Here is a 13,204-nt window from a genome sequence, read left to right as displayed (position 1 = left end):
TGAGAGACAGAGAACAAGCAGTGGGGAGGGGCAGAGGGAGAAGGAGAGAGAAGCAGACTCCTCCCTGCAAAGCAGGAAGCCCCATAGGGGGTTTGATCCCAGCACCTGGAGGACCTGAGCCTAAGACATAAACTTAACTGCCTGAGCCACCCAGGCGCCTCTCTACCTCAATTTTTAAGACTTAAAAATACAGTATTTGCAGGTCTTTGAATCTATCACTTAATCTTCTAAAAGGTGGCACAATTACTCGATTATCAGAGTTATCAGAGGTATCAAATTTGCCACGTACTTACATTGTCCAATAATTAATACTAGAAAGTACTAATGAAATCCACCCAAGGTTTCAGGGACAGAATTATTTAGTCCAACGTCCATTCATCAGCCCAGGTTGGGATTTCTTTTCAAATATATGCCACACACACTTCTTGGCATTTTTGAAAGCAAAAGCTCAATGTAGAGTGCTTTGGAGTTTGATAAAGCTAAAATTAATTCTAGTCCTACTTCAGTAACCTTGGCAACCACTTTTAATCCCTTCTTTCCTCCACTGTAAAAAGCATGTAATAGTGGTACCGAAGTTTTGTGGTGATTAAGTGAAACATATAGAAAGCAACTTGCTCTGCATTCATTTTTCAGACACACTCTCCCTGGAAACCCACCCTTGGGACTTGGGGAGGACCTAAATACAGGTACAAGTGGCTGGATCAGTGTGCTCGGACATTTTTTAAACAACAGCTATAATTGAGATACTTGGTCATTTTTGCCTTGATTAGAATTCTTGCCAAACTGTACTTCTGCACATTTAAAGTATGATCTTTTCTAAAAGAAGGCAGCGTAGAAATGAAGGGGAAAAAAGCTTCCCAAAGAAAAGTGGTATGTTCTTGTTGGAATTAACTAAAACAAGCTGCTGTCAAGGTAGCTTTAATTCTTTCTGGGTCAGTGATTGGTCTAGTGATCTTGTGCAAATTGTGTAAAACATGTTCACTATCTTGACAGTATCCTTTATACACATGGAGAGATCTTTTATTTCCTTAGATAATACTCTGAGAGAAAAGCTTTAAGTGACTCATGATTATCAGGACTCAATGAAGAACACAAATGACCCAATTTTCACAGTGTAACAACAAGATCTTACATGTGTGTCTACCTGACTTTTCTGGAGTGCTTCCCACAACATGGATATGCCCCATGTCATGGAACCTGAATAAGACAGAGTATCTCAGACAGGCTGAGCCCTAACAAGTCTGGTTGAGAAGCCTCTTGGGCAGATAGTAAAGGACACAGATTTATGTTTGTGAGTCAATTCATGACACATTATAATCCAAAAATCGCTCACGTATTCAGTTAATACGTAACTAGGAATCTACCATGTTCAATTATTGACTGAGGCCAGAAGAGAGTTCAAAGATTGTTATATATAGGACAGTCCTTGAACTTTAAAGAAACCCATTTCCTCTGTTTTCTTATGGCATCAAGACAAAATACAGTCAGGCAAATGTGACAGATAATAATTATTATGGAGTTTAGAAATAGTAGAGTTGTGAATTGGAAAGAGATTTGTCTAAAGCAGGTGGTAATGAGCAAAGTATGATTCTGATTATTGGGCTGGAGGTAAGTGAATGGGAAAAAGTAAAGAAAGGGAAGTCTGCACAAAGGAAGTTGGCCCCAGGAAAAGGAAGGGGCACACCTTGTGTGGCCCTAACCCAACACCTTCTACCTGCTGACAATCTGTTGGTCCTTGTGAGCCCAGTATAAGAGGCTCTTCCTCTCCTACAAGGCCTTTCAGTCTGGATCCCTCCATCCAGACTGAAGGATCCTCCTTCTGCCTTGCACAGCATAGTACTTGTGCCGCTTCTATGAAAAGCACTTCGTTCTTTCTTCAGATAATATCGTCCACATGTCTATTTCCTCAACTAGGCCCCCAGGGTAAAGGCAGAGGATGTATCATATTCATTTTGTTCCTCCCTCCCCCCCTCCTGCCCCAACCAACCAGTGACCCACATAATTCCTCATACAGTCAATATGTATTAAAAAAATTTTTTTAATTGAATGGCAGATAAAGTAGGATAAATGGAGCCAGGTTATAAATAGGTATATACATCAGAGTTCACTCATTCAGTTAATATTTATTGAATGCTTACTGTGTGCTGGGCCCTGTTCTAGGCTCTGAGGATATATTCACAAACAAACCAGATAAAAATCTTTACCCTTGTGGAGCTCACACTCTAGATCTATCACAAGGCATGGAATTAGCAATAAATTTACATAAAATCAAGCGTACCTAGTGCCCAGAAAACAAAACACACATTTAAAGTTTAATTATTGGTGTTAAAAGAGTCTACTGTTGCTATGCAGTTTTTATTGTGTATTGTATATAGTATACTTACTATATTCATAATATATTCATACCTGTGTATCACTCTATAGGGATTCTAACTGTAAGACTATACAGAGAACTTCACTGGCAATATGAGATTTTCAGGGATAATTTTGAGCATGCTTGATTTAATTCGGAGGCACAGTCTAAAAATATAACCAGCTTATGAGTGTGACTCTACTGTATCAAAATGAAAATGCTGAGATTGCTGGGCAGAGAATGAGAATGAGGACATGACGAGTCTATGTCTGCTCAAGCTAGTCTGGTTATAGGGAATGAGATAGTACATTCATGTGAATACACAAGGTCAGTCAACAGTGGAGTTCACATCAAGAATCAAAATAAAAAACAAAAAAACAGTTCAAGAGCCATTTCCCATTCTTTTAAAAAAACTAAAACAGTAAGATTTTGAGGTCATAAAGAAAAAAATTTTAACATATTAGCTTATTCGGATTAAGGTTTATCACTTTCATGTATTTTTCAAAGAGTATTTTGAAAAGAACACCAAGTTAAGGAAAATCATGTAAAAGTTTTACAGTAATTTTACTCTATATACATCAACTCCAATCATTTAACCCTGAAAACAATATTTACTCGTACAATATACAAAAATTTTTGACAGTGACTAGAAAAATTCCATTACTGTAAAGCTACAAATTTATGCTCCTAAGAGCAAAAATAATAATTATTCCAGTGATAAGCACCAAGATGAGTTTTTTGCATTTAGGGCCTGATTGGTTGTATTTAAACATAACTTTATAATACCTTATTTGGCAAAAAAAAACAAACAAACAGGGGAGGGATAAAAAATATAGAGGCCTGGAAACCGTGGAGAATGCCCGCTTTAAAAATAAAACAGTGAAATAATACTTTTTTAATTAATGTGCCATTTGCAAAATATATTCATGTCACTTTCCTTCCTCTTTACTTCACCTTATACAATTTAGATTGCTCCATTTTTATTAATGTGTCGTCATACTAATGTTAATAAGTATGTTGAACCAGGGGAGTGTGCGATAATGAATCCAGATTGTAAGAGCTAAGTCCAGTTAGCTCAAACAATCTTAGCTGCAACCCATTCCAACAGCTGAAAGAGATTATTTACTTTTGTAATTTTTAAAAAACCCTAGACAGATATCATGTGTGCGTGCTTGTGTACATGAATGTGCGTGTACAGCAGTGTGAGTACAACCTAGAAATAGGAGTGCCACACAAACAAGTTTACACAATGGCCTGAAAGACATGAGCAGCCAGATACTGGATTCCCTCCCAAACAAACCCGAGGCTGAGCAGTGAGGAAATTGGGGGCTCTGTCATCACACTATAGAATCCACCACAAGTCTGGTAAATGAAGACAAGCAGGAAGGCAGGATGCCTCAGCCAAGATGTTCCCATGACACTGGAGGATGTGAAGCAGCAACAGCCACTTTTGCAGGCAGGGGTCAGGGACGGACTATAGGTGGCTACAGTGCTAGGATTCCCTTAGGTCTGCAGCTGAGGATCCCTGCCACTTCCCCAAAGGGCATTTGTAGTAGCCACTGGCAGTGACCCTCACCTCATTTGGTGACAACACCTCCAGGATCCCAGAGTGTGGGTTGGGGTATCCCGTTCTGCTAGTCACCACAGTTAGTGTCTGTATTGTCTGCTAGTCAATACAGACACTATCCTTTCTGGAGGCTGGGCCAAACAATATCACTATTTTCTATTTTCAGCAGTCTTGGAAAGGTGGGGGGAATCCCCTTCTGTCCCTGTGGGATCCCTGAGTTTGAGGCAATGCCAACATACCATATGCTGGCTAGCAATAACACAGGAAGTCAGAAATAGTATTCAATGTCTACATCCAACATTAGCCAGTTTTTGTTATCTTGGTAATACTTTTCAGTGAGATAGTTTCTTTACACAACTTCTAATGTATGGGGTAAAGAAAAAAAAATATTGCTGGAACAAAAAAGATTTTTTAAAGCTCCTTACTAAACTCCTTAAGGGTAGGAAAAGGAGACCGATTACTTGTCTACCTTCTTTGTTCCCATCCTTGATTTCTTTTTTTAAATAATAAATTTATTTTTTATTGGTGTTCAATTCTTGTCCTTGATTTTTGAGGTCAAAGAGCACCAAGGTTCCTAAGCTACTCAAAGGTTCTCCCCGCCTCTTCACCCACACAATCCTAGGGAATTTCTCAGCCCTCTACTTTCCAAATTTGTAATCAGATCTCTGGGCGTGTCTATATAGCTTGTTAATTCAGTTTCAAAATCCACAGCATTTTTAAAACAAAATGAGATAGTTGCATTCTTTAAATGCCAGCCATGAAATCATCACTTGAAAAAAAAAAATGAGTCAGACCATATATACATATATATATATACACACACACACACATACATTAAGTCAAATACAATTCTCTCCTTTTTTAAAGTATCTGTTGAAGACATGCTTATGACTGCTTCTAAAGAAAAGCCCTTAGGAAAGGAGCCTCATATGCCATTCTGCAGTTTCATATTCTGTTCCAATGTCATCAGTTCTCAAACTACATTGTAGGTATGACTTGCTTCGTGAGCCCTGCCCCTCCAAAATGGGCACATTTGATGCAGAGAAAAACTTTGTTTATAATTCAATGAATTTTAGTCACACCAGAAAAATGATCTGGCCTGTCCAAACATGCAACTTCTTTCTTCCCCCATTAACTAAACTCCCTTCTTCTTCTTTTTTTTTTTTTTAAAAAAAAGGTCATATCAAGTTAAAAGCCACCATATTTCAAGTTAAACTCTGAAGGTTCTATCAACTGTAGCATGATTTCTTTTTTTTTTTTTTAATTTTTTTTTTTAATTTATTTATGATAGTCACACAGAGAGAGAGAGAGAGAGGGGCAGAGACACAGGCAGAGGGAGAAGCAGGCTCCATGCACCGGGAGCCCGACGTGGGATTCGATCCCAGGTCTCCAGGATCGCGCCCTGGGCCAAAGGCAGGCGCCAAACCGCTGCGCCACCCAGGGATCCCTGTAGCATGATTTCAAAATCATAGTGGCATTCAGTTTTCTGTATTTTTTCTATATTTATCCTAAGTAAACTTCCTGGATCATAATATTTAGGGAGAAATTAAAAGGGTTTTATATTGGGAAGCCCAGGTGGCTCAGTGGTTTAGCGCGACTTTCGGCCCAGGGCGTGATCCTGGAGACCGGGATCGAGTCCCACATCAGGCTCCCTGCAGGGAGCCTGCTTCTCCCTCGGCCTGTGTCTCTGCCTCTCTCTCTCTCTCTGTCTCATCAATCAGTAAATTTTTTTAAAAAGGGTTTTATATTATAGTATAACATTCCAGAAATTCTCAGATTATCAGGGTTTACTCTGAGCTCAATGTCTTACAAATTCTACGTGATACAAGTATATGAACAAGAAGTATTTGAAATATAAAACCCTTAGCTCTGGGTCATAAATAAATTTGGGTAAAACCGCAAGCCTTCCACAGAATCATCTCGGCAAAGGTGGCCCATCTTCTCTGCAAGAAGCAACCTAGGAATCAAGGCGGAAATCCACAATCATTTATCCATTCAGAAATACAAATATAATTCTAATGAAGAGCAAGGATCTCACTTACCTTTCCTTAGCTAGGAGGACAGACATTCCCACCAGCTTAGCAAACTCTTCTGATGTCAGGGATCCCTTTTCTGAAACCTAACAGAAACATAACAAGAAAAAAAAAAAGTGGTAACTTAGACACTAAATTAGGTACTAACCTAGGGAGAGTGTGTTTACCAGTTTACTCAGGATACAATTTACTGGATTTCCTAGTAAAATACAAAGAATATTCACTATAGAACTAAATCTTTTCACTAATGTTTAATTCTACAAACGTTCCAGGACTGAGAAAAATACAGTAGAGCCTAAAATATCATGAAGCCTTCTATAGTGTAACAAAGGCACTGTACTGAACCCTAGAACTTTGACATCCTGAAAAAGAACAGATAACAAATTCTCAGAGTGCATACTGCATGTTCCAGTAAAAGAACCTTATATATAGATTTAACATAAAATAAATGGTAGAAATATCTATAGTCCTGAGGTTTTCATCTAGTTTAAAATGTATGAGTTAGTTAAATTAAATACGGTCACCACAGAGTCTATGAAGGGATATTTCAAGTATCCTAATGAGTAATAGCAGTAAAATCCAGTAAACTACAGTTGCTTGTCATATTTTTTGAAGCAATGATTTCATAAAACAACTTGTGATGTTATATAATACTGCTTATGTAGGTGTCACTGAAAGAAAAAGTTCAGTCAAGGGTAATATTCTGATTAACAAAGTTAAAAACCTGTCTGCAAGACTGAGCTTCAAACAAAAAGATAGTATGTCATAAATTTCAATTCTCCTTGGTAAGTTTTAAAAGCTTTAGAAGCGTAATTTTAATTAGTATTTAGTATTGTTAATAATAGGTGTTTTTAATTGGGTCTACAAACATGACTTTTTAGTAAAGTTAAATTCAAAAGGAAATCCTGTTTCTGGAGTTGCTAAGCATTCAAATCTTGGTGGGCAGACTGACGAGGAGGAAACAGGGTTCACATACTGTCTCCAAGGCTGAGGCCACCATTTCCTCTTCTTTGTGGCTCTGAAGCTCAATTACCATGACACCACTGTCAAAAACTCGGAGCCTAAAAATCACAGATGGGAAAACAAAGCTGTGAATATCTAGGATCTTCAACTACTAAAGAGGTGCAAATATCCTGTGCTTTCTTTTATGCCCAAGTATGGGGGCAATGTTTAAAACATAACCACAAGCAACTATAGCATAACTAAAATGCTCATGAATAAACATTTAATAAAAGTATGAACTATAATCCATATGCTAAAAAAAATATGTCTGGCACTTTTTTTAACCTGAAGAGAAGAAAAAATAATTCACAACTGAACATCTGTACTTTTAAATCTCCAGAAACTAACACACAATGTCTAGCAGAAGGGCTGGTTATTCTCATGTTCTAGGAAAAGCCTACATTCTTATCTCACTGCCCCCAAATCAATAAGAGTTGGGCTACTGGCCCCTCAGCTCATGCATAGCCCCAACAAGGAGGGAAGCTAGGATGACAAGTGAATTCTGCTCATTTAATTCCTAGAGGGGCAATATGTTGGCTCACCACGTAGACGGCAGGCCTGGCAGGACCTTCCTGTCTACTCTGTATGGAATAGTGGCTCTAGTTGGCAGGCTTCCTGCAGAGGTTCTTTTACCTGAGAGGTAATTTTAGCGCTTCCAGCATCTTGCATGCATTCACCAAATCTTCTGGTGAGAGCAACTAATAGGAAAAAAAAAAATAATCCAGTTTACACTGCAAATTAATAGAGCGATGCTATATAATTTTAATGATCACTAAAACAGAAGAGAAAATTTAACAAATATCATTTATCTGTGACTTGATCTTTGGGCATGGAGTCTATTTAAAAAATTTTTTTAAATAAAAATATAAAAATTATAATTTATTAAGGATTTTAGGTGGCTTAATCACTGTAAGGCAAAAAGGATTAACAAAGAAGCAAAGCAGTGCTTACAGAAAACAATGAAACCATATACATAATTTAAAATTTTCTAGGTGTTGTATTAATCTAATAAAAAGAAAAAGGTGAAATTGATTACAATACATGTACTTTATTTAACCCACCAATGTAAGATGCCAACATATAATCAATATAAAAATTATGAATATTCAACATTCCTTTATTCTGTACCAAGTCCTCTAAAGCTGGTAATTTACACTTACAGCACATCTTAGTTTGGATTAACTGTATTTCAAGGTCCCAGATGTCACATGTAGCTAGCTCGTAGCCACCCTTCCAGACCAGGCAATCTTAAAGAGTCAGCCCAGTGTGGTGGCTGACAAGTATAACTTTGAATCACACGGAACGGCTTCAAAGCTAGGACCGACCGCCTGTCCAAATGCCTGTCAAACCACTGTTTCCAGGCACAGCCTTGGTCAAATAATTTAATCTTTCTGAGCCTCAAATTCCTTATCCTCGTATTATGCCCTAAATGGGAGAGTGAGAGCAGCTACCTCACTGAGTTACTGGGAGGACAAATGGGGTAACATGTGCAGAGTGTCTGGGAAATAGTCAGTACTTGCCAATGGCAGTCAGGACGGCTGCTCAAATAAAAACAGAGCAGAGGCTCAACTTGGGACTGTGGGGAGCACTGGAAAGACATGTCTATGAACTATCGCAGAGAGATGACAGCTGACACCACAAAACCATGTTTGACTAACGGACACGAAGAGTGCATGAATCCGAACTTGGGGGCCAAGGACATGTACGTGTGAAGGGACAAGGAATGTTGGGGAACAGCCACTGCTGTTTTAGAGCCAGAGGAGAGGGGCAGCTCTCCCCGTTTCTCTACAGGCAACCTGCATCCAACCCAGTTAGTCCAGCATAGGTAACATCCAGTACTCTGGATGGCATCAGATACAATCTAATTAACTACAAAACACACAGAGAATATTAAAGCCAGAAGGTAACAGTCCAAATCCTGGCTTAAAATGTAAGAGAACGGAGTCTCAGGGAGGTTAAGTGAGCTACTCCAGTTTACTTAGCACATCACCGGCAAAACAAAGGACAGAGTCTTCCTCCTAGATCCCAAGGCAGCAGAGGATTCTTTTCACTACACCATACTGCTTTCCAAATAGTTTGTATATTCTCATCCCGTCCTCAAACTGTATTTGCTTTGGGGAATTTATGTTATATTAAGAAAGTCTATATTTAGTTAAAGAATATATGAATGCTCTATTCTTACTTCCATTCCTCGAGCTCGGTTTACTAAACAGTACACCTCCGTGAGTGACATTATTCCCCCTCGTTCCTGTTAAAATATGAAAATTTAAAAGTATTATAATTGGCACCAGGTAGCATTTCTTAACAGAAATCATAATCAGAATGGAATCAGGAATCATAAAACGTTCTAAGAAGTCTTCAAAAACTAAATTTACACACTGGAAAACCCAGTCAGATACATGAGGTGTTTCAAATTCAATACCTGGACTTTAACATCATAATTATTGTTTTAACATTCACTTAAATGAAAAGAGAGCCTCTACAACAAGTGTATTTAAATGTTTTAAGTTATTACAACTAATAAATGAAGAAATTATGGAATTAAATAGGAATATCACCATTGTAACCCCAAATGAAGTAACAGGTCTAGATGCTGACTGTTATTGCCTGCTGTTACATCACAAAGACAAGACATTATGTACCTCCTGATGGAAATGCACAGAACCCTCTATGAAATATCTGTCAGGAAAAAAAAAAAAGGAACTTCTAGGTAGAACTATCAGTCTACCTAAGGAATACATGGGGCAGGGAAGTATGTTAACATACAATTCAATAAAATCCAAACTCTGAGACACTCTTTTTTGTGTGTGGTGGGCAGCAAAATAAAGTTTATTGAGTAACAGTTCAAAGCTCCCCAAAGAGGGAGGGGACCTGAGAGGGTTGCCCTCTGAGACACTATAAGATAAATCACTAGTTTCTTCAATTAATAAATTGTATGGAAGAGAAAAAAGAGATAGGAGGAGAAGGAAAAACCCATGGAATTTTTTTAAAAAGCCTTGAGAGACAAATCAACCAAAAGCAATGTATCCTGATTTGAACTAATTGTGAGAGATATGAATACAAATCAGACATATGATAACATTAAAAAACTATTCTAACTTTTCATGTGTGAAATGGGATTATAATTACATTTAAAGGCATCTTTAATTATGTCTTGAATGATAATTCAGTATTACATACTGAAGAATTTACAAAGTGATGTGATGTCTGGGACTGCCTTAAAGTAATTTTGAGTGGAGGCTGCTTACACATGAATTTGGATGAGAGACATGCAGGGATTCTTTATACTCCATTTTGTCCTGACAGAAATACTTCTTAATGTAAGTGTTTTAATAAATGAAGTTTTGATTGCCTGAGTAATGTTGGAAGATTAATCTGTATTGTGAAATGAGAAATAGTACACTTATATGAAGATTAGATATATAGGAATATATGTAAGCATCTAGAAATCATATATTTCCTTTCGAAAACAAGAGATAAGAAAAACTTCCTATCAAAGTTACAGATATCTGAAATGGAAATTGAAAACAATCTAGATGTTGACAACAAAATCCACTAATAAGTATACCAAACTAACTTAATATTCCTGAAAGAAAAAAATAACATGTGGTTGAAGAGGAGTCACACTAGGAAACGAGTTAAACTCGTGTTAAGATCTCTGATGACTTGGAAATAATTTAACACAGCTGAAAAAGATCACTTAGGTTTTGTTTTTACCTCTAGTGGCCCCTGCAGTATTCCAGCCAGCTGTTTGGCCAGCTGCATGTGGTACTGTGTGCCGGAGCCATAGGTTTCCCTAGTAACTGGGTTAGCTATTCCCATGCTCAGCAAATAGGATTTAAACCTGATGGTCTATAATGAGAGAAGAAAGTGCACAAAAAGACAAATAAGCAGCATTAGTCTCTCTACCCTAACAATCTTTCTATCATAAATTCAATTCTACTCAATTATTTCCATATCCATCCATTTCTTCTACTTTGTTTCTATAGTGTAAACTCTAAAAAGTACATTTCTAGTAGTTCCCTGCATAAAACTAATTATTCTTCCTTCTCCTGTCTTTATGTCTCATACTCTACTGACTTCACAAGTTTGGTGTAAGAAGAAGTTTACGTAACAACTGTGATAAATTTAATGCCAACCAAATGATATAGCCAAAAACTTAGGAAAGATAATGGCTGTGACCAGATTGTAGACAAATTTAATGAAATAAATATCAAACGTATGGATGTGTATAAAACAACCACTCCTTACTTATTTCAATATCTCTCTTTTCCACACTCTAAGAGAAGGTATTGAAGTATCTTTTAATCCTACTGGAACCAACCAAGTTTTTATGGTTGACTTTTTCTTTAATATTTTCATAGATCTGTAATCCGTAACAGAAATCTACATTAAAAAGAAACTGCTAACTACCAAAACATCACTGTTATTTGTCTAATCTGGTTTCTAATGCCTTAAAAAAGCAGCCTATTTACCTCATCTTCTGTGATGTCACCTTGCTTGTCTTTAATTTTATTAGCAATTGATTTTGATAACTCCACCATTTCCTTAGCCTGTCAAGAGAACAGTAAAAGACTGAAAAAAATCATGTCCCCAAAGTGTCTGTTAACAAAACCCATATCATAACTGGTAAGAATTCAATAGGTACAAATCACATATACCTTGACCATTAGCTTGCTGAGGTCTTCAAAAGCCTGAAATGAGAAATGAGTTTTTGTTGGAATCTATCTAAAGAATTAAAATGTTTTAAAGTAATGAAGCACTCTAGTTTCTTCCTTAGAATAAAGATTTTTGAAAATCTCTTACAAATATCAATTTATATAAATTTTCACATAAGTAATAATAAATGTAACTTATTCCAAGAATTCAGGTTAAGAAACCATAAATTTTCCAAAACTGTGAAAAACTTTTCACATATTAAAAAAGAAAAGTTATTATTGATTAAACAAAAGGTGACATAAATAATAAATTGTTTAGAAAATATTATTTAATGTTCTTTCACACAAGTAAGAAAATTTGTCACTGGTTTTTCCCAAAACCATTTCCTGATAGGAGGTTGAGAATCAAAGGTCTGTAAGCTTTCCTGGCAGTGTGCAGCTGCCACAATGTGCAATGTGCAGCTGCCACAATACTTCCTTGGGCCCTACGATCTTGTGTGATAGCAGGTGTGATTCAACTGGAACTGTAGACATCAGCCTCTAAATCTTGAACAGATTATACCTGCAGCTTTGGATGTAGTGGATATCACAAAAGAAAAACATCGATGCCACCAAAACATACTTAAAACTCATCAATAGTTTGATTTACTACAATGAATATCCACTTCAAAGTCTTCTTCAAACTCAGACATACTTATAAAAAATTTACTTCATATTACCAAAAATATACTTCTAGGGAAGAACATCTTCCAAATGATGTGCATAGATGTTACTTTTTAAACCAATGAAGCAACTTGTCATTAAATGAAAAATTTTTTAGTCCATATAGAACAGTGGTCAACGGATTCAGATTAGCTCATGCCCATCTTAATTACATGCAGAAAAGTAGCCCCCATCTGCAAAAGAATTTTGCTAAAAGAATAGAGTGTTGTGTAAAATTCTTATAGCCAAACTTACTAAGGCTAATACTGAAAACAAAGAGGAATGTGCACACACCTAACAGGAATTTCCTCAGATAAACAAAAGGCTTAAACATTGGATTCTTATCAGCAACAGCCAGCAGATGCAGGAAACCTTTTGTGGGAAACTCTGGGCACCAGCCCTGAAACTAAGTCACTCTAAACACTAAAATGGAAGGCAAATCACACACCAACCTAGTTTTCAAAAATAAAACATGCTTTACACATTTCTATTCTTATTCTTATACAAAATATTAATATATTTCTCTTACCTGTGTAAAGAAAACTAGTAAGACAACACTTTAAAAAATTGGATACGGTAAATCACATTATTTACTGTTACATTTTCATAGAAAAAATATGCTAAAAGTAATAATGGGTCCACAGAGAATACAGAATATATAAATTAGCCTCACTGCTTACACTCCATAAAAAATAGATATTTTAGTGTCTTAGAAGAATTACCTGTATTTTAAGTAATCATAAAACACAAAAACTTTTCTTACTTCTATCTGTATTACTATTCTAAAATTTGAAATTAGCCAATTATCTAAAAAATAGGTAAAGAAACTACCTACAATAAAATTAAAGCAACATATGTATAAATGCAAAATAGATGCATTTGCTCAATC

At 36.6% G+C, this 13,204-nt stretch overlaps 2 protein-coding genes across 14 annotated transcripts in view; one reads left to right on the top strand and one right to left on the bottom strand.

The window, feature by feature from the left end:
- Positions 1 to 2,020: 2,020 nt before the first annotated feature.
- The window catches only part of VPS36 (vacuolar protein sorting 36 homolog), a 47,880-nt gene continuing 36,696 nt past the window's right edge, over positions 2,021 to 13,204 (bottom strand). For 9 of the 12 annotated variants that reach the window (XM_077867915.1, XM_077867912.1, XM_077867906.1 and 6 more), the window contains 8 exons: positions 11,617 to 11,649; positions 11,431 to 11,508; positions 10,673 to 10,807; positions 9,138 to 9,203; positions 7,589 to 7,653; positions 6,930 to 7,014; positions 5,963 to 6,039; positions 2,021 to 5,877 (listed from right to left, as the gene is read on the bottom strand). In XM_077867915.1, coding sequence (XP_077724041.1) covers positions 5,784 to 5,877; positions 5,963 to 6,039; positions 6,930 to 7,014; positions 7,589 to 7,653; positions 9,138 to 9,203; positions 10,673 to 10,807; positions 11,431 to 11,508; positions 11,617 to 11,649 — 633 coding nt within the window. In that variant the 3' untranslated portion in view covers positions 2,021 to 5,783. The remainder of the gene's footprint in view (positions 5,878 to 5,962; positions 6,040 to 6,929; positions 7,015 to 7,588; positions 7,654 to 9,137; positions 9,204 to 10,672; positions 10,808 to 11,430; positions 11,509 to 11,616; positions 11,650 to 13,204) is intronic. The other 3 variants (XM_077867910.1, XM_077867909.1, XM_077867911.1) reach the window with 3 other exon arrangements.
- Positions 6,620 to 13,204, top strand: part of CKAP2 (cytoskeleton associated protein 2) — a 59,579-nt gene continuing 52,994 nt past the window's right edge. For both annotated transcript variants that reach the window (XM_077867899.1, XM_077867898.1), the window contains exon 1: positions 6,620 to 6,738. The gene's annotated coding sequence lies outside the window, so the exon portion shown is untranslated. The remainder of the gene's footprint in view (positions 6,739 to 13,204) is intronic.

The sequence above is a fragment of the Canis aureus genome, chromosome 24, assembly GCF_053574225.1.
Source record: "Canis aureus isolate CA01 chromosome 24, VMU_Caureus_v.1.0, whole genome shotgun sequence".
NCBI lineage: Eukaryota > Metazoa > Chordata > Mammalia > Carnivora > Canidae > Canis > Canis aureus.
This window is presented reverse-complemented; position numbering and strand designations above follow the sequence as displayed.